General features: G+C 41.4%; 1 protein-coding gene across 1 annotated transcript; it reads left to right on the top strand.

Moving 5' to 3' along the window:
- Nucleotides 1–6,053: 6,053 nt before the first annotated feature.
- Nucleotides 6,054–23,262, top strand: LOC109878528 (NLR family CARD domain-containing protein 3-like). Its single transcript, XM_031819679.1, has 6 exons — nt 6,054–6,069; nt 7,485–7,583; nt 12,593–12,709; nt 12,941–13,025; nt 13,155–13,383; nt 21,473–23,262. Exons 2-6 carry the CDS (start codon nt 7,501–7,503, stop codon nt 23,260–23,262), a joined length of 2,304 nt encoding a protein of 767 aa, XP_031675539.1. The 5' UTR covers nt 6,054–6,069; nt 7,485–7,500.
- The last annotated feature ends 890 nt before the right edge of the window (nt 23,263–24,152 follow it).

The raw sequence follows: 24,152 nt of genomic DNA, 5'->3' as shown, positions 1-24,152 counted from the left end.
GGTAATAATGATACAATATGAATAACATTCCACCATGAGGTTACTAGGTAATAATGATACAATATGAATAACATTCCACCATGAGGTCACTAGGTCATAATGATACAATATGAATAACATTCCATCATGAGGTCACTAGGTAATAATGATACAATATGAATAACATTCCACCATGAGGTCACTAGGTAATAATGATACAATATGAATAACATTCCACCATGAGGTCACTAGGTAATAATGATACAATATGAATAACATTCCACCATGAGGTCACTAGGTAATAATGATACAATATGAATAACATTCCACCATGAGGTCACTAGGTAATAATGATACAATATGAATAACATTCCACCATGAGGTCACTAGGTAATAATGATACAATATGAATAACATTCCACCATGAGGTCACTAGGTAATAATGATACAATATGAATAACATTCCACCATGAGGTCACTAGGTAATAATGATACAATATGAATAACATTCCACCATGAGGTCACTAGGTAATAATGATACAATATGAATAACATTCCACCATGAGGTCACTAGGTAATAATGATACAATATGAATAACATTCCACCATGAGGTCACTAGGTAATAATGATACAATATGAATAACATTCCACCATGAGGTCACTAGGTAATAATGATACAATATGAATAACATTCCACCATGAGGTCACTAGGTAATAATGATACAATATGAATAACATTCCACCATGAGGTCACTAGGTAATAATGATACAATATGAATAACATTCCACCATGAGGTCACTAGGTCATAATGATACAATATGAATAACATTCCATCATGAGGTCACTAGGTAATAATGATACAATATGAATAACATTCCACCATGAGGTCACTAGGTAATAATGATACAATATGAATAACATTCCACCATGAGGTCACTAGGTAATAATGATACAATATGAATAACATTCCACCATGAGGTTACTAGGTAATAATGATACAATATGAATAACATTCCACCATGAGGTCACTAGGTCATAATGATACAATATGAATAACATTCCATCATGAGGTCACTAGGTAATAATGATACAATATGAATAACATTCCACCATGAGGTCACTAGGTAATAATGATACAATATGAATAACATTCCACCATGAGGTCACTAGGTAATAATGATACAATATGAATAACATTCCACCATGAGGTCACTAGGTAATAATGATACAATATGAATAACATTCCACCATGAGGTCACTAGGTAATAATGATACAATATGAATAACATTCCACCATGAGGTCACTAGGTAATAATGATACAATATGAATAACATTCCACCATGAGGTCACTAGGTAATAATGATACAATATGAATAACATTCCACCATGAGGTCACTAGGTAATAATGATACAATATGAATAACATTCCACCATGAGGTCACTAGGTAATAATGATACAATATGAATAACATTCCACCATGAGGTCACTAGGTAATAATGATACAATATGAATAACATTCCACCATGAGGTCACTAGGTCATAATGATACAATATGAATAACATTCCATCATGAGGTCACTAGGTAATAATGATACAATATGAATAACATTCCACCATGAGGTCACTAGGTAATAATGATACAATATGAATAACATTCCACCATGAGGTCACTAGGTAATAATGATACAATATGAATAACATTCCACCATGAGGTCACTAGGTAATAATGATACAATATGAATAACATTCCACCATGAGGTCACTAGGTAATAATGATACAATATGAATAACATTCCACCATGAGGTCACTAGGTAATAATGATACAATATGAATAACATTCCACCATGAGGTCACTAGGTAATAATGATACAATATGAATAACATTCCACCTTGAGGTCACTAGGTAATAATGATACAATATGAATAACATTCCACCATGAGGTCACTAGGTAATTTGACTGCAGGAAAGCAGCTACACAGCGATTTGATTGTTGTCACGACTTTTACCAAAGTCGTTTCCTCTCCTTGTTCGGTGGTCGACGTCACCGGTCTTCTAGCCATCATTGATCCATTTTTCATTTTCCATTGGTTTTGTCTTGTCTTCTTACACACCTGTTTTCAATCTCATTCATCATCCGTGTGTATTTAACCCTCTGTTTCCCCTCTTGTCTTTGTCAGAGATTGTTTTAAGTCAGAGTTGTATAGGTTCGCGACAGGTCCTCGTACCCATTTGTTATTTATGCACATATAGTGTTTGGAGTAGGTTTAGTGGACTGCCTGACTTCCCTGCCACCTATACACACACGATTATGACAGATTGTAATGTCAGGGTTTACCAGAATTGGACCCAGAAGCAGACCAAGATAAGGTGAGTATAAAGATGGTGAGTATTTATTAATTAATGAGAACGTGGAGGTAGATAGTTCCGGGTGGAGGAGCGGGCAGCGGAGGTGGGTTGATGGGAGTGGATAGGCAGATCCAATGGATAACAACACACTGGCGACGAGCAGACATGGATGGGGTATGGGTTCCGGGTGAATGGCTGTAGACAAAACAAACGGCGGTAAGTTAAAGGCAAGCAAGACGTACAAAACAATCAAACAAAACAAACTCTATAAACTGGAGGCTGGTTCGTGGGCACAACATACTGTTCATGGCTAACGATCCGGCAGGGAATGGATGTCAGGTCAGAGCTTTTGAAGGGGAGAGGTGATGATCAGGACAGGTGTGCAGATTACTGATGGGATACAGGTGCGGGTGAACATGATCTCCCAACAAGCTAATTCGCCCGGTTCCAGGACACCGGAAACACACTCCAGGACAGAAACACAGGCAAACACAGACTCAGGAAGCGGGATTCGTGACATGTAAACCCTTGGCTTTTCTCATAAACAGCTTTAACTAGTTTTCTGATGATGCTGACATGGGGTCACTGTCACAAGACTTTGCCAGAAATGATGCTGTCCTAAATTAATCAGTAACACAAATGATACCAATTCTCTTGACTTTGGGGAGGTGAATAAACTTTTCTTTCTCAGCACAAAGATTCTGGTTTTGAATTCATGCTGCAATGTAAGGATCCTACCAGGGATTATTCATGTAGGATGTTGGTAGAATGTTGATATTAGGATAGTAAGGATCCTACCAGGGATTATTCATGTAGGATTGGTAGAATGTTGATATTAGGATAGTAAGGATCCTACCAGGCATTATTCATGTAGGATTGGTAGAATGTTGATATTAGGATAAGTAAGGATCCTACCAGGGATTATTCATGTAGGATTGGTAGAATGTTGATATTAGGATAGTAAGGATCCTACCAGGCATTATTCATGTAGGATTGGTAGAATGTTGATATTAGGATAGTAAGGATCCTACCAGGGATTATTCATGTAGGATTGGTAGAATGTTGATATTAGGATAGTAAGGATCCTACCAGGCATTATTCATGTAGGATTGGTAGAATGTTGATATTCGGATAGTAAGGATCCTACCAGGCATTATTCATGTAGGATTGGTAGAATGTTGATATTAGGATAGTAAGGATCCTACCAGGCATTATTCATGTAGGATGTTGGTGAATGTTGTAGTTAGAATAGTAGAAAGGATCCTACCAGGGAGTATTTATGTAGGATGTTGGTAGAATGTTGTAGTTGGGATAGTAAGGATCCTACCAGGGATTATTCATGTAGGATGTTGGTAGGATGTTGTAGTTGGGATAGTAAGGATCCTAGCAGGGATTATTAATGTAGGATGTTGTAGTTGGGATAGTAAGGATCCTACCAGGGATTATTTATGTAGGATGTTGTAGTTGGGATAGTAAGGATCTTACCAGGGATTATTAATGTAGGATGTTGTAGTTGGGATAGTAAGGATCCTACCAGGGATTATTTATGTAGGATGTTGGTAGGATGTTGTAGTTGGGATAGTAAGGATCTTACCAGGGATTATTAATGTAGGATGTTGTAGTTGGGATAGTAAGGATCCTACCAGGGATTATTTATGTAGGATGTTGTAGTTGGGATAGTAAGGATCCTACCAGGGATTATTAATGTAGGATGTTGGTAGAATTTTGAAGTTGGGATAGTAAGGATCCTAGCAGGGATTATTAATGTAGGATGTTGTAGTTGGGATAGTAAGGATCCTACCAGGGATTATTTATGTAGGATGTTGGTAGGATGTTGTAGTTGGGATAGTAAGGATCTTACCAGGGATTATTAATGTAGGATGTTGTAGTTGGGATAGTAAGGATCCTACCAGGGATTATTTATGTAGGATGTTGTAGTTGGGATAGTAAGGATCCTACCAGGGATTATTAATGTAGGATGTTGGTAGAATGTTGAAGTTGGGATAGTAAGGATCCTACCAGGGATTATTAATGTAGGATGTTGTAGTTGGGATAGTAAGGATCTTACCAGGGATTATGTTGTAGTTGGGATAGTAAGGATCTTACCAGGGATTATTAATGTAGGATGTTGTAGTTGGGATAGTAAGGATCCTACCAGGGATTATTTATGTAGGATGTTGGTAGGATGTTGTAGTTGGGATAGTAAGGATCCTACCAGGGATTATTTATGTAGGATGTTGGTAGAATGTTGTCTGTCCGTAATTACAAATAATAGGAAAATCCTACCGTCTGGTTGGCTTAATAGAAGGAACTTGATGAATAGCATTTACTTTTACTCAACTTTTTCTACCACTGTACTTAAGTACATTTAATGCCAGAACCTTTTAGACTTTTACTCAAGTAGTATTTTACTGAGTAACTTTCACTTTTACTAGAGTCATTTTCTGTTCAGGTACGTTTACTTTTACTCAGGTATGACAATTGAGTACTTATTCCACCAGTGTCTTTACCTTCCTGTAGTTGTCCATTTGGAAGGATTCTGAATGGAGGAATGGTCTAAGATCACAATGTGTTTTGCAACTCATAAAACATTTTAGAAAAAGGCTCAGTGCCGTTATTATCCTCACAAGGAGAGGTGCTGAAAGGTTTGGAAACAGGGGTGGCAAATTTTACCCCTGCCTTTTTGAAAAAAAAAGTATGATCTGGTAAACAAAATCTCTTTCTCTGAGAAATTGTATTAGTATAAAATAATTTCATTTCCCATTTGTTTAGCATATAATATAGCTCAGTATTTGAATGATGTATTTTATACAGTCATCTTTATCAAGGGTGTCTATTTTGGACCCAACTGTATACTTCAACGTTAGAGATACTATTGAACATATTGTATGTTGAACCTGGAGCCATAATTTATTTATTGTTATCATTTGTTTAACCTTTATTTAACTAGGCAAGTCGGTTAAGAATAAATTCTTATTTACAATGACGGCCATTCCCGGGCGACGCTGGGCCAATTGTGCACCACCCTATGGGGACTCCCAATCACAGCCGGTTGTGAAACAGCCTGGATTCAAACCAGGGTGTCTGTAGTGAGACCTCAACCACTGAGATGCAGTGCCTTAGATCACTGCGCCACTCGGGATCATAATGATTCTACATGTTATAGTATGAACCTGGATCATCATAATGATTCTACATGTTATAGTATGAACCTGGATCATTATAATGATTCTACATGTTATAGTATGAACCTGGATCATCATAATGATTCTACATGTTATAGTATGAACCGGGATCATCATAATGATTCTACATGTTATAGTATGAACCTGGATCATTATAATGATTCTACATGTTATAGTATGAACCGGGATCATCATAATGATTCTACATGTTATAGTATGAACCTGGATCATCATAATGATTCTACATGTTATAGTATGAACCTGGATCATTATAATGATTCTACATGTTATAGTATGAACCGGGATCATCATAATGATTCTACATGCTATAATATGCCATGGCCTTTACTGGCCAAAGGTTAAACTGCTGTTATGGTTATGATATACTATGGTGTTGTGTCACTAGACTTTGACCAGATATTATTACATCCAAAGATCAACTGAACCTAGAATATAGATACAGAGACACTTGTCATCAGGAAGGTGATCTCTCAGCACAACGGAAAATATCTCAATGACTTGATATGTTCTGGTTGTGAATTCAGGCTACAAGGTAAGAATCTTCCCAGTGATTATTGTAAAGTGTGTAGAGACATTAAATGTCTGGTGTTATTTTAGTATAGTGAATGACAGTAAAACACTCAGGTGTAACAGTCCATTTCACCTGGGACAGCTACGTGACAGTTCAATCATACAAAATGGCGCTAACTGGGTGTAGGCAAGTCATATTATAACATGTTGTTCATATAGCTAACTGGGTGTAGTCAAGTCACATTCAATAACATGTTGTTCATATAGCTAACTGGGTGTAGGCAAGTCACATTATAACATGTTGTTCATATAGCTAACTGGGTGGAGGCAAGTCATATTCAATAACATGTTGTTCATATAGCTAACTGGGTGTAGTCAAGTCACATTATAACATGTTGTTCATATAGCTAACTGGGTGTAGGCAAGTCATATTCAATAACATGTTGTTCATATAGCTAACTGGGCGTAGTCAAGTCACATTATAACATGTTGTTCATATAGCTAACTGGGTGTAGTCAAGTCACATTATAACATGTTGTTCATATAGCTAACTGGGTGTAGTCAAGTCACATTATAACATGTTGTTCATATAGCTAACTGGGTGTAGTCAAGTCACATTATAACATGTTGTTCATATAGCTAACTGGGTGTAGGCAAGTCACATTATAACATGTTGTTCATATAGCTAACTGGGTGTAGTCAAGTCACATTATAACATGTTGTTCATATAGCTAACTGGGTGTAGTCAAGTCATATTATAACATGTTGTTCATATAGCTAACTGGGTGTAGTCAAGTCACATTATAACATGTTGTTCATATAGCTAACTGGGTGTAGTCAAGTCACATTATAACATGTTGTTCATATATTCGTATATCGCGGTTATTTTACAATTTGTATATGTTTTATGTATAAATTGTAAGTCGTCTTTCATAATATCAGAACATTTGTTGTTTTCTAAATTCCAATGAGCTCCTGCTTCCTGTGTAATTTGGTATGAAACCACTGAACAGACTTTTCTTAACATTAATATTATGAACTGAATTCAGTTACAGCATCATCATATCATGTTGAACAAAGCAACACACTAGAATGAGAGAAATTATTAAAAGAGAAAGTGACACGTTATAATTATTACATGTATTATATTGTTATTATTAATATTATTATTATTATTATTATTATTATTATTAGTTCCACTACATGGAGAAAAGGTGAAATATTTAAATCACAACGACATGTTCATGTGATGCATTAAATCACCTGACTGTTTGGATGTGTCTGTTAGTACATTTTTATTTCTAAGAGATAATAAATAAAAGTGAACAATTGACCTTCAATAATTAGTTGACACTGTGTTAAACACAATCAACATGTTGGATCTCTGTTTAGTTGTCACTGTGTTAACCACAACCAACATGTTGGATCTCTGTTTAGGGGTCAGTGCTCTAAAATGAGTCTCTCTGGGGAGAGAAAGGAGGGGGGCCCTGCCTCTAAAATGAGTCTCTCTGGAGAACATGACACCAAAGCTAAGAGGTGAGAGGACAATAATGTTAAAGATGTTTTAGAATTTATTAAGAGTTTGTTTCTAAAACATCCACACATTTTTCACATTTATTATTTTTCCTCCGAAATGATTGCTGATGACTTCATGTGTCTGGAAAATGTTGTTTTTCTAGGATTTTACAGTTTTTTCTATTGCTTGCTTATCTTATACCTTATCTTATTTCTGCAAAACTCTGCACACTAACCACAACCTAACCTAACCACAACCTAACCTAACCACAACCTAACCTAACCACAACCTAACCTAACCACAACCTAACCACAAAACCTTAAATCAAAGTAACAAAACATTATACATCTCTTGCAAAACCAAACAATTCTTGAAAAACTCTTTAAACACTTAAAACATGTTTTGTTGTTGCTGCAAACACAAACCATCATTTGAATAAGCACACAAAGCACCAACTACGTACTGACAGTATAAATTAAAACCACTTGAGACTTTTGCTGTGTGCAGGGCATAGCAGATTGCATAAAGTTTTGTCATACATGTTGTAAACACACATACACACAGGTATCCGGATGTGTAAAGTATGGCTGTGTATTCTGAACATAACACACAGGTATCCGGATGTGTAAAGTATGGCTGTGTATTCTGAACATAACACACAGGTATCCGGATGTGTAAAGTATGGCTGTGTATTCTGAACATAACAAACAGGTATCCGGATGTGTAAAGTATGGCTGTGTATTCTGAACATAACACACAGGTATCCGGATGTGTAAAGTATGGCTGTGTATTCTGAACATAACACACATGTATCCGGATGTGTAAAGTATGGCTGTGTATACTGAACATAACACACAGGTATCCGGATGTGTAAAGTATGGCTGTGTATTCTGAACATAACACACAGGTATCCGGATGTGTAAAGTATGGCTGTGTATTCTGAACATAACACACAGGTATCCGGATGTGTAAAGTATGGCTGTGTATTCTGAACATAACACACAGGTATCCGGATGTGTAAAGTATGGCTGTGTATTCTGAACATAACACACAGGTATCCGGATGTGTAAAGTATGGCTGTGTATTCTGAACATAACACACAGGTATCCGGATGTGTAAAGTATGGCTGTGTATTCTGAACATAACACACAGGTATCCGGATGTGTAAAGTATGGCTGTGTATTCTGAACATAACACACAGGTATCCGGATGTGTAAAGTATGGCTGTGTATTCTGAACATAACACACAGGTATCCGGATGTGTAAAGTATGGCTGTGTATTCTGAACATAACACACAGGTATCCGGATGTGTAAAGTATGGCTGTGTATTCTGAACATAACACACAGGTATCCGGATGTGTAAAGTATGGCTGTGTATTCTGAGCATAACACACTATCAATACCAATAAGGGGAAAATACTTCTTAGTTTCTCTAAAGGTTCCAACTAACAACAAAAGCTCAGTAGAAGAAGAAAAAACCTAATTGTTTTAACTTCTCACCTTCCTTGTGGGTCTGGCATAAGACTTCATCCACATCAATTCAAATTCAATCAAATGTATTTATAAAGCCCTTCGTACATCAGCTGATATCTCAAAGTGCTGTACAGAAACCCAGCCTAAAACCCCTAACAGCAAGCAATGCAGGTGTAGAAGCATGGTGGCTAGGAAAAACTCCCTAGAAAGGCCAAAACCTAGGAAGAAACCTAGAGAGGAACCAGGCTATGTGGGGTGGCCAGTCCTCTTCTGGCTGTGCCGGGTGGAGATTATAACAGAACATGGCCAAGATGTTCAAATGTTCATAGATGACAAACAGGATCAAATAATAATAATCACAGTGGTTGTAGAAGGTGCAACAGGTCAGCACCTCAGGAGTAAATGTCAGTTGGCTTTTCAAAGCTGATGATTCAGAGTATATCTACTGCTGTCTCTAGAGAGTTGAAAACAGCAGGTCTGGGACAGGTAGCAGGTCTGGGACAGGTAGCATGACCAGGTGGACTGGGGAGGACAGGTAGACTAGGGACAGCAAGGAGTCATCAGGCCAGGTAGTCCTGAGGCATGGTCCTAGGGCTCAGGTCCTCAGAGAGAAAATTAGAGATATACTTAAATTCACACAGGACACCAGATAAGACAGGAGAAATACTCCAGATATAACAGACTGACCCCACAACCTCGGAATAGAAAAGACAGAGTGCGTCTTCCATCCCGTCAATAAATTACATCTTGCAACACTTATGGTTAGCAAATAGAACATTTCCAGCACCGGCCAGGGATTCAAACCAGCCACCTTTAGGACATTTCCAGCACCCGGCCAGGGATTCAAACCAGCCACCTTTAGGACATTTCCAGCACCCGGCCAGGGATTCAAACCAGCCACCTTTAGGACATTTCCAGCACCCGGCCAGGGATTCAAACCAGCCACCTTTAGGACATTTCCAGCACCCGGCCAGGGATTCAAACCAGCCACCTTTAGGACATTTCCAGCACCCGGCCAGGGATTCAAACCAGCCACCTTTAGGACATTTCCAGCACCCGGCCAGGGATTCAAACCAGCCACCTTTAGGACATTTCCAGCACCCGGCCAGGGATTCAAACCAGCCACCTTTAGGACATTTCCAGCACCCGGCCAGGGATTCAAACCAGCCACCTTTAGGCCACATGTCCAAATCCTTAGCCACTGGGTGAAAACCTGAGTTAATCTTGGGGAATAAGCATGAGTTAATCTGCCAAAATGAAGACAAAATGCTTTAGAGACATACATGGTATCACTTGTTATACATAATTATTATACATAAATCATTGCCAAAAGCACAAGACACATCATATCAAATATCAAAACATTATTTTTAACTACTACAATGCAATTACATGTGGATCAGGAACCACTGACTCACTGCATTATTCTATAGTATTATCAAGACACCTGCTGTTAACTCTTAACTACTTAGGACACCTGCTGTTAACACTTAACTACTTAGGACAGCTGCTGTTAACTCTTAACTACTCAGGACAGCTGCTGTTAACTCTTAACTACTTAGGACACCTGCTGTTAACACTTAACTACTTAGGACAGCTCACGATGTGTCCTAAATATCTGCTGACTAGGTGGGACTAGAGACTTCATGCATAGTTACCCACCCACTTATACCCAAGTGTAAAATGTCTTTATTCTCAGCACTTATACGACCAATTTTCTACTCTGAGACACTTTGGCGATATGGACCCAGATCTCAAAATATAGAATGTTTGTTTAACATAATAATAAAAAATGAATATTACTAATGTAACCCACTGTAAAGACTGGGTTTAGTTGGTTGTGTTGCACTGCTCATGTCCGCGTTCTGGAACTGTCCGCATCCCCGTACAGAACTGTCCGCGTCCCCGTACAGAACTGTCCGCGTCCCCATACAGAACTGTCCGCGTCCCCGTACAGAACTGTCCGCGTCCCCGTACAGAACTGTCCGCGTCCACGTACAGAACTGTCCGCGTCCCCGTACAGAACTGTCCGCGTCCCCGTACAGAACTGTCCGCGCCCCCGTACAGAACAGTCCGCGTCTCCGTACAGAACTGTCCGCGTCCCCGTACAGAACTGTCCGCGTCCCCGTACAGAACTGTCCGCGTCCTCGTTCGGTGTGGTGCCAAGGAGATTGTCCGGTTACGCGCAGAGTGGACTGAGGTGATTTTGGGGAATAACGACGGAGTTGGTTACAGAGTTGAGACACCGAAGTTTATTGTTCAATTTGCTTTTTTCTTTACGGTCAGGGACAGTGTGAGTGTAGCCAGATCCTTTTCACTCTCTGTCCTTGTTTCATTTTGTGTTTCACCGGATTCATCATAATCATCGAGACGAGGGACAGACGAACGACCTGCTAATTAGCCAAACTATTCGGTACAGCTCGGTAAACTAGCTAGCTACTCTACCAGCAGCATCCTAGTTATCCTAGCTAGCTACTCTACCAGCAGCATCCTAGTTAGTCGGTACAGCTCGGTAAGCTAGCTAGCTACTCTACCAGCAGCATCCTAGTTACCATAGCTACCACTACATCATCACCGGCTGTCTGCATTTCTTGTGGACCGATGGAGCTCCCCGGTTGTTTCTTCCACCTGTTAAATCCCGGTGAGGCTTCTCCCTCTCTCGTTGACGGATGCTGGCTACCTCTGTCCGGTTCTCCTCTCTTCACTAGATGGACGGTAACATTAGTGTTTAACCCTCTGTGTCCAAGGACCGAACTTTTGAATATTATTTTCAGGGCGCCTCAATAGCAGGTATTGAACCCCGGGTAAATAATCACTAGTCAGAACCTCAACCTCAGTATACATTCATTATAAAAAATCATCTTAATATCTGATATTGTGAGTAAACAACCTCGAGAGTGCGTCTTCCAGCCCTCCAATAAATTACATCATTCAACCCTCCCGGTTAGTAAATTTACCTCAACATGCCCCCGGAGAAGGCAGAGTAACGACACCAGCCTTTTAGCGGGGCTGACAGACTGACTACAACGCTCGCGTTGTTAAATTAATCTCGTTATTAAAAATGACACTGCTCTCGCGCGTCTTGAAGTCAGTTCTATTTGTGACGCAGTTCGCGCTGCATCTCCTCATTGGTTTATAGAAGCAGGTACCCACGTGCCATCTCCTCATTGGTTTATAGAAGCAGGTACCCACGTGCCATCTCCTCATTGGTTTATAGAAGCAGGTACCCACATGCCATCACCTCATTGGTTTATAGAAGCAGGTACCCACGTGCCATCTCCTCATTGGTTTATAGAAGCAGGTACCCATGTGCCATCTCCTCATTGGTTTATAGAAGCAGGTACCCACGTGCCATCTCCTCATTGGTTTATAGAAGCAGGTACCCATGTGCCATCTCCTCATTTAGCAAATAAACATAACTTCTTTAAACAATAAAAGCTAATTTACATTAACATTTCTGAAAATGGATAAAAAGCTTTTTGGAATGAAACTCTTCTTATGTTTCCCCATCTGAACTAGATGAGAGATGTAATGTTTGTCTCTGTTGTGTTGAAGACCAGTCAAGCAGGAGAGACCAGCCTCCCCTGTACCCAGCTGTGTGTCCATGAAGAGTGACCGGTCTATGGATCAACCTCTGAAGTTTAGAGAGGGAGACTTTTCTACTGAACAAAGGTAAGAAGAACTCATGGGTCCTGGTCAGTGAGTTAAACAACACTGTCTCTAGTCATTTCTCCTCTCCCATTTTCCCATTTATTGTTGTTGTTTTCATAATCCATAGGCTAATCATTTTGACCATTTTCATAGTCCTAAAACAATATTCCCTCTGTGTGTGTGTGTGTGTGTGTGTGTGTGTGTGTGTGTACTCCCTGGATGAGGAGATGTAATCTCATGTTTTGTCCACAGAAACCAACAGGAGAGATCAGAGTCAGAGATTCTCAGTGGTCAGTCTTCCCAGAGTCATCAAACAGACCTGGACTCCATATTCAGTGTATGTGGTCCTGTTGTGTACATTTGTTTTTGTTTATCTCAAGTAAAGTTGATCTGTCAATCATTCATTAATGTGTTAATGAGAAAACATTTATTCTCTTGCTTAACTTATTTACTTTATTTATTTCAGTTGCTTGAAGAGAAAATTATGACATTTGTGAAGAACGAGCTGAAGATGTTCAAGAGGATTCTTAGTCCAGAACTCCCAGAAGGCTTTGAGAGTCAGAAGCAGGATAAGGAAGTGGTGGACCCTGAAGATGAGCAGCAGGAGAGCAGTGCCAGAGAGGGGGCTCTGAAGATCACACTGCACATCCTGAGGAAAATGAACCAGAAGGAGCTTGCTGACACACTGGAGAAATGTAAGATCTGTCTGCCTCATGTTGAATGATGTTTTATAACATTTAAAAGCTGTAGCTAAAGTACAGCTAAAGTAGCTGTGTAACTCAATGATATTGTAGCAGCCTTAACTAGAGGTCGACCGATTATGATTTTTCAACGCAGATACCGATACCGATTATTAGACGACCAAAAAAGCCGATACCGATTAATCGGCCAATAAAAAAATTTTGTGTTTGTAATAATGACAATTACAACTGAATGAAGACATTATATGTACCAGACCAGTTAACCCACTGTTCCTAGACCAGTTAACCCACTGTTCCTAGACCAGTTAACCCACTGTTCCTAGGCCAGTTAACCCACTGTTCCTAGACCAGTTAACCCACTGTTCCTAGACCAGTTAACCCACTGTTCCTAGACCAGTTAACCCACGGTTCCTAGGCCAGTTAACCCACTGTTCCTAGACCAGTTAACCCACTGTTCCACTGTTCCTAGACCAGTTAACCCACTGTTCCTAGATCAGTTAACCCACTGTTCCTAGACCAGTTAACCCACTGTTCCTAGACCAGTTAACCCACTGTTCCTAGACCAGTTAACCCACTGTTCCTAGACCAGTTAACCCACTGTTCCTAGACCAGTTAACCCACTGTTCCTAGACCAGTTAACCCACTGTTCCTAGACCAGTTAACCCACTGTTCCTAGGCCAGTTAACCCACTGTTCCTAGACCAGTTAACCCACTGTTCCTAGACCAGTTAACCCACTGTTCCTAGGCCAGTTAACCCACTGTTCCTAGGCCAGTTAACCCACTGTTCCTAGGCCAGTTAACCCACTGTTCCTAGGCCAGTTAACCCACTGTTCCTAGGCCAGTTAACCCACTGTTCCTAGACCAGTTAACCCACTGTTCCTAGACCAGTTAACCCACTATTCCTAGGCCAGTTAACCCACTGTTCCTAGGCCAGTTAACCCACTGTTCCTAGACCAGTTAAACCACTGTTCCTAGACCAGTTAACCCACTGTTCCTAGACCAGTTAACCCACTGTTCCTAGACCATATAAACCCACTGTTCCTAGACCAGTTAACCCACGGTTCCTAGGCCAGTTAACCCACTGTTCCTAGACCAGTTAACCCACTGTTCCACTGTTCCTAGACCAGTTAACCCACTGTTCCTAGATCAGTTAACCCACTGTTCCTAGACCAGTTAACCCACTGTTCCTAGACCAGTTAACCCACTGTTCCTAGACCAGTTAACCCACTGTTCCTAGACCAGTTAACCCACTGTTCCAGTTAACCCACTGTTCCTAGACCAGTTAACCCACTGTTCCTAGACCAGTTAACCCACTGTTCCTAGACCAGTTAACCCACTGTTCCTAGGCCAGTTAACCCACTGTTCCTAGACCAGTTAACCCACTGTTCCTAGACCAGTTAACCCACTGTTCCTAGGCCAGTTAACCCACTGTTCCTAGACCAGTTAACCCACTGTTCCTAGGCCAGTTAACCCACTGTTCCTAGACCAGTTAACCCACTGTTCCTAGACCAGTTAACCCACTGTTCCTAGGCCAGTTAACCCACTGTTCCTAGGCCAGTTAACCCACTGTTCCTAGACCAGTTAACCCACTGTTCCTAGACCAGTTAACCCACTGTTCCTAGACCAGTTAACCCACTGTTCCTAGACCAGTTAACCCACTGTTCCTAGACCAGTTAACCCACTGTTCCTAGACCAGTTAACCCACTGTTCCTAGGCCAGTTAACCCACTGTTCCTAGGCCAGTTAACCCACTGTTCCTAGGCCAGTTAACCCACTGTTCCTAGACCAGTTAACCCACTATTCCTAGGCCGTCATTGAAAATAAGATTGTTCTGACTTGCTAAATAAAGGTGTTAAAAAAAAACGGCAAAATTACCAAAAAACCCAAATTTCCGATTTCCGATTGTTATGAAAACTTGAAATCGTCCCTAATTAATCATCCATACCGATTAATCGGCCAATAAAAAAAATACAAAAAATGTGTTTGTAATAATGACAATTACAACTGAATGAAGACATTATATGTACCAGACCAGTTAACCCACTGTTCCTAGACCAGTTAACCCACTGTTCCTAGACCAGTTAACCCACTGTTCCTAGACCAGTTAACCCACTGTTCCTAGACCAGTTAACCCACGGTTCCTAGGCCAGTTAACCCACTGTTCCTAGACCAGTTAACCCACTGTTCCACTGTTCCTAGACCAGTTAACCCACTGTTCCTAGATCAGTTAACCCACTGTTCCTAGATCAGTTAACCCACTGTTCCTAGACCAGTTAACCCACTGTTCCTAGACCAGTTAACCCACTGTTCCTAGACCAGTTAACCCACTGTTCCTAGACCAGTTAACCCACTGTTCCTAGACCAGTTAACCCACTGTTCCTAGACCAGTTAACCCACTGTTCCTAGGCCAGTTAACCCACTGTTCCTAGACCAGTTAACCCACTGTTCCTAGACCAGTTAACCCACTGTTCCTAGGCCAGTTAACCCACTGTTCCTAGGCCAGTTAACCCACTGTTCCTAGGCCAGTTAACCCCACTGTTCCTAGGCCAGTTAACCCACTGTTCCTAGGCCAGTTAACCCACTGTTCCTAGACCAGTTAACCCACTGTTCCTAGACCAGTTAACCCACTATTCCTAGGCCAGTTAACCCACTGTTCCTAGGCCAGTTAACCCACTGTTCCTAGACCAGTTAACCCACTGTTCCTAGACCAGTTAAACCACTGTTCCTAGACCAGTTAACCCACTGTTCCTAGACCAGTTAACCCACTGTTCCTAGACCAGTTAACCCACTGTTCCTAGACCAGTTAACCCACGGTTCCTAGGCCAGTTAACCCACTGTTCCTAGACCAGTTAACCCACTGTTCCACTGTTCCTAGACCAGTTAACCCACTGTTCCTAGATCAGTTAACCCACTGTTCCTAGACCAGTTAACCCACTGTTCCTAGACCAGTTAACCCACTGTTCCACTGTTCCTAGACCAGTTAACCCACTGTTCCTAGATCAGTTAACCCACTGTTCCTAGACCAGTTAACCCACTGTTCCTAGACCAGTTAACCCACTGTTCCTAGACCAGTTAACCCACTGTTCCTAGACCAGTTAACCCACTGTTCCTAGACCAGTTAACCCACTGTTCCAGTTAACCCACTGTTCCTAGACCAGTTAACCCACTGTTCCTAGACCAGTTAACCCACTGTTCCTAGGCCAGTTAACCCACTGTTCCTAGACCAGTTAACCCACTGTTCCTAGACCAGTTAACCCACTGTTCCTAGGCCAGTTAACCCACTGTTCCTAGACCAGTTAACCCACTGTTCCTAGGCCAGTTAACCCACTGTTCCTAGACCAGTTAACCCACTGTTCCTAGACCAGTTAACCCACTGTTCCTCGGCCAGTTAACCCACTGTTCCTAGGCCAGTTAACCCACTGTTCCTAGACCAGTTAACCCACTGTTCCTAGACCAGTTAACCCACTGTTCCTAGACCAGTTAACCCACTGTTCCTAGACCAGTTAACCCACTGTTCCTAGACCAGTTAACCCACTGTTCCTAGGCCAGTTAACCCACTGTTCCTAGGCCAGTTAACCCACTGTTCCTAGGCCAGTTAACCCACTGTTCCTAGACCAGTTAACCCACTATTCCTAGGCCGTCATTGAAAATAAGATTGTTCTGACTTGCTAAATAAAGGTGTTAAAAAAAAACGGCAAAATTACCAAAAAACCCAAATTTCCGATTTCCGATTGTTATGAAAACTTGAAATCGTCCCTAATTAATCATCCATACCGATTAATCGGCCAATAAAAAAATAAAAAAAATGTGTTTGTAATAATGACAATTACAACTGAATGAAGACATTATATGTACCAGACCAGTTAACCCACTGTTCCTAGACCAGTTAACCCACTGTTCCTAGACCAGTTAACCCACTGTTCCTAGACCAGTTAACCCACTGTTCCTAGACCAGTTAACCCACGGTTCCTAGGCCAGTTAACCCACTGTTCCTAGACCAGTTAACCCACTGTTCCACTGTTCCTAGACCAGTTAACCCACTGTTCCTAGATCAGTTAACCCACTGTTCCTAGACCAGTTAACCCACTGTTCCTAGACCAGTTAACCCACTGTTCCTAGACCAGTTAACCCACTGTTCCTAGACCAGTTAACCCACTGTTCCTAGACCAGTTAACCCACTGTTCCTAGACCAGTTAACCCACTGTTCCTAGGCCAGTTAACCCACTGTTCCTAGACCAGTTAACCCACTGTTCCTAGACCAGTTAACCCACTGTTCCTAGGCCAGTTAACCCACTGTTCCTAGGCCAGTTAACCCACTGTTCCTAGGCCAGTTAACCCACTGTTCCTAGGCCAGTTAACCCACTGTTCCTAGGCCAGTTAACCCACTGTTCCTAGACCAGTTAACCCACTGTTCCTAGACCAGTTAACCCACTATTCCTAGGCCAGTTAACCCACTGTTCCTAGGCCAGTTAACCCACTGTTCCTAGACCAGTTAACCCACTGTTCCTAGACCAGTTAAACCACTGTTCCTAGACCAGTTAACCCACTGTTCCTAGACCAGTTAACCCACTGTTCCTAGACCAGTTAACCCACTGTTCCTAGACCAGTTAACCCACGGTTCCTAGCCAGTTAACCCACTGTTCCTAGACCAGTTAACCCACTGTTCCTAGACCAGTTAACCCACTGTTCCTAGACCAGTTAACCCACTGTTCCTAGACCAGTTAACCCACTGTTCCACTGTTCCTAGACCAGTTAACCCACTGTTCCTAGATCAGTTAACCCACTGTTCCTAGACCAGTTAACCCACTGTTCCTAGACCAGTTAACCCACTGTTCCTAGACCAGTTAACCCACTGTTCCTAGACCAGTTAACCCACTGTTCCTAGACCAGTTAACCCACTGTTCCAGTTAACCCACTGTTCCTAGACCAGTTAACCCACTGTTCCTAGACCAGTTAACCCACTGTTCCTAGGCCAGTTAACCCACTGTTCCTAGACCAGTTAACCCACTGTTCCTAGACCAGTTAACCCACTGTTCCTAGGCCAGTTAACCCACTGTTCCTAGACCAGTTAACCCACTGTTCCTAGGCCAGTTAACCCACTGTTCCTAGACCAGTTAACCCACTGTTCCTAGACCAGTTAACCCACTGTTCCTAGGCCAGTTAACCCACTGTTCCTAGGCCAGTTAACCCACTGTTCCTAGACCAGTTAACCCACTGTTCCTAGACCAGTTAACCCACTGTTCCTAGACCAGTTAACCCACTGTTCCTAGACCAGTTAACCCACTGTTCCTAGACCAGTTAACCCACTGTTCCTAGACCAGTTAACCCACTGTTCCTAGGCCAGTTAACCCACTGTTCCTAGGCCAGTTAACCCACTGTTCCTAGACCAGTTAACCCACTGTTCCTAGGCCGTCATTGAAAATAAGATTGTTCTGACTTGCTAAATAAAGGTGTTAAAAAAAACGGCAAAATTACCAAAAAACCCAAATTTCCGATTTCCGATTGTTATGAAAACTTGAAATCGTCCCTAATTAATCATCCATACCGATTAATCGGCCAATAAAAAAAATAAAAAAAATGTGTTTGTAATAATGACAATTACAACTGAATGAAGACATTATATGTACCAGACCAGTTAACCCACTGTTCCTAGACCAGTTAACCCACTGTTCCTAGACCAGTTAACCCACTGTTCCTAGACCAGTTAACCCACTGTTCCTAGACCAGTTAACCCACGGTTCCTAGGCCAGTTAACCCACTGTTCCTAGACCAGTTAACCCACTGTTCCACTGTTCCTAGACCAGTTAACCCACTGTTCCTAGATCAGTTAACCCACTGTTCCTAGACCAGTTAACCCACTGTTCCTAGACCAGTTAACCCACTGTTCCTAGACCAGTTAACCCACTGTTCCTAGACCAGTTAACCCACTGTTCCTAGACCAGTTAACCCACTGTTCCTAGACCAGTTAACCCACTGTTCCTAGGCCAGTTAACCCACTGTTCCTAGACCAGTTAACCCACTGTTCCTAGACCAGTTAACCCACTGTTCCTAGGCCAGTTAACCCACTGTTCCTAGGCCAGTTAACCCACTGTTCCTAGGCCAGTTAACCCACTGTTCCTAGGCCAGTTAACCCACTGTTCCTAGACCAGTTAACCCACTGTTCCTAGACCAGTTAACCCACTATTCCTAGGCCAGTTAACCCACTGTTCCTAGGCCAGTTAACCCACTGTTCCTAGACCAGTTAACCCACTGTTCCTAGACCAGTTAACCCACTGTTCCTAGACCAGTTAAACCACTGTTCCTAGACCAGTTAACCCACTGTTCCTAGACCAGTTAACCCACTGTTCCTAGACCAGTTAACCCACGGTTCCTAGGCCAGTTAACCCACTGTTCCTAGACCAGTTAACCCACTGTTCCACTGTTCCTAGACCAGTTAACCCACTGTTCCTAGATCAGTTAACCCACTGTTCCTAGACCAGTTAACCCACTGTTCCTAGACCAGTTAACCCACTGTTCCTAGACCAGTTAACCCACTGTTCCTAGACCAGTTAACCCACTGTTCCAGTTAACCCACTGTTCCTAGACCAGTTAACCCACTGTTCCTAGACCAGTTAACCCACTGTTCCTAGGCCAGTTAACCCACTGTTCCTAGACCAGTTAACCCACTGTTCCTAGACCAGTTAACCCACTGTTCCTAGGCCAGTTAACCCACTGTTCCTAGACCAGTTAACCCACTGTTCCTAGGCCAGTTAACCCACTGTTCCTAGACCAGTTAACCCACTGTTCCTAGACCAGTTAACCCACTGTTCCTAGGCCAGTTAACCCACTGTTCCTAGGCCAGTTAACCCACTGTTCCTAGACCAGTTAACCCACTGTTCCTAGACCAGTTAACCCACTGTTCCTAGGCCAGTTAACCCACTGTTCCTAGGCCAGTTAACCCACTGTTCCTAGGCCAGTTAACCTACTGTTCCTAGGCCAGTTAACCCACTGTTCCTAGGCCAGTTAACCCACTGTTCCTAGACCAGTTAACCCACTGTTCCTAGACCAGTTAACCCACTATTCCTAGGCCGTCATTGAAAATAAGATTGTTCTGACTTGCTAAATAAAGGTGTTAAAAAAAAACGGCAAAATTACCAAAAAAACAAAATTTCCGATTTCCGATTGTTATGAAAACTTGAAATCGTCCCTAATTAATCATCCATTCCGATTAATCTGTCGACCTCTAGCCTTAACACAACACCTAGTGACCTCATCAAGTAGCAGCAGGGATGTGTTGTGGTGATTAATTTAGAGAGAGAACATTAATAATACCATCAATAATATGATGTTTGTAATGCATTATGACAACATTTACACATTTATACAGTCAGTTAAGAGAATAAATGATCATAATTAAAATCTGTTACGGGAATTAATATGTTTTAATACCCAATTAAATTAAACACTCTGTCCACTCCTAAGAATTTGTAAGACTCTTATTTGCATAAAATGGACTGAGACCAGACTCAAAACCAATCAGCAGCGTTTATTCTCGAGAGAACTGAACATGAAACCATTTCCAACAGGTTATAAACTGAAAATGACATCATTAGTTTTCGAACTGTCCCATCTCTTCTCCACCCGGTACAAAGGCAGTATAGTTCTCCCACCACTTTAGATAATTTATGACCGAGCCAAGGTCTTCCTGTGTAGATCAGCATTCTAGCCAGTCTGACGATAAGTTCATTCATTTCTACCAAGGAACAGACAGTCATTGTTCTAATTCTTGATTATATTTACACACATTATATTCAGTACTAGGATTAAAAAGAATATTCATACATATACAGTAACATGATAGTATTCTGATTAGTACATATACAGTAACATAATAGTATTCTGATTAGTACATATACATTAACATAATAGTATTCTGATTAGTACATATACAGTAACATAATTAGTATTCTGATTAGTCAGTCCTGATTGAAATGTATACATAATCAGTCATTATTGATTAAAAAAAACTTTATAACAGTCCTACAATACTGTAGACATTAAAACAGACGTAATATTAATATCCTCTGTGTTATTTCTTCATTCAGATGAGCTTGCTGTGATTTGCCAACGTGAACTCAAATCTAATCTAAAGAAGAAGTTTCAATGTGTATTTGAGGGGATCGCTAAACAAGGAAACCCAACACTTCTCAATAAGATCTACACAGAGCTCTACATCACAGAGGGTGGAACAGGAGAGGTCAATAATGAACATGAGCTGAGACAGATTGAGACAACAACCAGGAAACAAGCAAGACCAGAGACTGCAATCAAATGTAACGACATCTTCAAACCCTTAACTGGACAAGACAAACCTATCAGAACTGTGCTGACAAAGGGAGTCGCTGGCATTGGAAAAACAGTCTCTGTGCAGAAGTTCATTCTGGACTGGGCTGAAGGAAAAGCAAATCAGGATGTCCAATTTGTATTTTCATTCCCTTTTCGGGAGCTGAATTTGATGAAAGAGGACAAACACACTTTCATTGAACTTCTCAATCACTTCTCAATGGAAACTAAACAATCAAGAATCTCCAACAAGTACAAAGTTCTGTTCATCTTTGATGGTCTGGATGAGTGCCGACTGCCCCTAGACTTCCAGAAGAACAAGATCTGTTGGGACGTCACAGAGTCAACCTCAGTGGATGTTCTGCTGACAAATCTCATCAAGGGAAATCTGCTTCCCTCTTCTCTCATCTGGATAACTACCCGACCTGCAGCAGCCGATAAGATCCCTTCAGGGTGTGTTGACCAGGTGACAGAGGTACGAGGGTTCAATGACCCACAGAAGGAGGAGTACTTCAGGAAGAGATTCAGTGATGAGGACCTGGCCAGCAGAATCATCTCACACATAAAGACATCAAGGAGCCTCCACATCATGTGCCACGTTCCAGTCTTCTGTTGGATTTCTGCAACAGTCCTTGAACAAATGCTGAAACACAAGAGAGAAGAGATGCCCAAGACTCTGACTGAGATGTACACACACCTTGTGATGTTTCATACCAAACAGAAGAATGAAAAGTATCTTGGGAAAGAAGAGACAGGTCCACACTGGAATAAAGAGAGCATTCTGTCACTGGGAAAACTGGCTTTTCAACAGCTTGTGAATGGCAATCTGATTTTCTATGAAGAAGACCTGAAAGAGGCTGGCATTGATGTCAATGAAGCCTCAGTGTACTCAGGATTGTGCACACAGCTCTTTAAAGAGGAATGTGGGCTGTACCAGGACAAGGTGTACTGCTTTGTTCATCTGAGCATTCAGGAGTTTCTGGCTGCTGTATATGTGTTCCTCTCATTCATCAACAACAATGAGAATCTAATGGCTGAACTGCAATCAACATCCAGGAACTTTTCTGTGAGGATCAAACAAAGGCGTAAAGTTACTTTCTACAGGAGTGCTGTGGATAAAGCCTTACAAAGTGAGACGGGAAACCTGGACCTTTTCCTCCGCTTCCTTCTGGGCCTCTCACTGGAGTCCAATCAGAAGCACTTACGAGGTCTACTGACAAAGACAAGAAGCAGCTCACAGAGCCATGAAGAAACAGTCAAGTACATCAAGAAGAAGATCAGGAAGAATCCCTCTCCAGAGAGGTGCATCAATCTGTTCCACTGTCTGAATGAACTGAATGACCATTCTCTAGTGGAGGAGATCCAAAGATACCTGAGCTCAGGAAGTCTCTCAGAACCCAACCTGTCACCTGCACAGTGGTCAGCTCTGGTCTTTGTGTTGCTGACTTCAGAAAAGGAGCTGGATGTGTTTGACCTGAAGAAATACTCCAGATCAGAGGAAGGTCTTCTGAGGCTGCTGCCAGTGGTCAAAGCCTCCAGAGCTGCTCTGTGAGTAAATAAAATGACATATAAGAACTAATCATCAGGAAGAAAGATTCAGTTTAGAGAAAAATATGTATTTTAATATGTATAATATATTATTTTGAAAAACATATTGAATAAATTCATTGATGTTGACATTAGTATAACAATATGTATAACAATATGACCATACAATTCTAGGAAACGGAAGATGAATCTATATGTTGTTTGAGAGAATAAACCAAATGCATCTACCATTGTCCTTCTACACTACTGGTGTTAAATTAACAGTATGTTTGTGAAGTCATGATGATCTCTTTGTCAGGCTGTCAGGCTGTGGAGTCACAGAGGAAGGCTGTGCTTCTCTGGTCTCAGCTCTGGAGTCAAACCCCTCACACCTGAGAGAGCTGGATCTGAGTAACAATGACCTGAAGGATACAGGAGTGAAGCTGCTCTCTGATGGACTGGGGAATCCCCACTGTAAACTGGAGACCCTGAGGTCAGTATTATCAGATATGAAAGCACTTTATGTATGTAGTTCTCTCATTTGAAAAGTCGTAATTATTCGGTTATATTCACTTATAGTGTATTAAAGTAGTCATAAGTTTAGTATTTGGTCCCATGTTCCATGCCTGCAGTGATTACATCAAGCTTGTGATTCTACTAACTTGTTGAATTAATTAGCAGTTTGTCTTGGTTGTGTTTTAGATGTTTTCCTAATAGAAACTGAATGGTGAATAATGTCCTGTCATTTTGGAGTCACTTCACTTGTATTGTCAGTAAGAATAGAATATGTTTCTGAACACTTCTACATTCATGTGGATGCTACTATGATGATGAATAATCAGGAATGAATAGAGGATGATGATGAATGAGAAAGTTACAGAGGCACAAAGATCAGACCCCCTCGGTTATTGGTAA

The sequence above is a fragment of the Oncorhynchus kisutch genome, unplaced genomic scaffold (genome assembly GCF_002021735.2).
Source record: "Oncorhynchus kisutch isolate 150728-3 unplaced genomic scaffold, Okis_V2 scaffold2442, whole genome shotgun sequence".
Taxonomy (NCBI): domain Eukaryota; kingdom Metazoa; phylum Chordata; class Actinopteri; order Salmoniformes; family Salmonidae; genus Oncorhynchus; species Oncorhynchus kisutch.
Note: the sequence above shows the minus strand (reverse complement) of the source record. Positions and strands in the feature narration are given on the sequence as shown.

Bases quoted from the DNA above. Each gene is read 5' to 3' on its own strand.
- LOC109878528 (XM_031819679.1), top strand. From the start codon at position 7,501: ATGAGTCTCTCTGGGGAGAGAAAGGAGGGGGGCCCTGCCTCTAAAATG. The intron at 12,710-12,940 runs GTAAGAAGAACT...TTTTGTCCACAG, and splicing joins GACTTTTCTACTGAACAAAG to AAACCAACAGGAGAGATCAG. The intron at 13,384-21,472 runs GTAAGATCTGTC...TTCTTCATTCAG, and splicing joins TGCTGACACACTGGAGAAAT to ATGAGCTTGCTGTGATTTGC.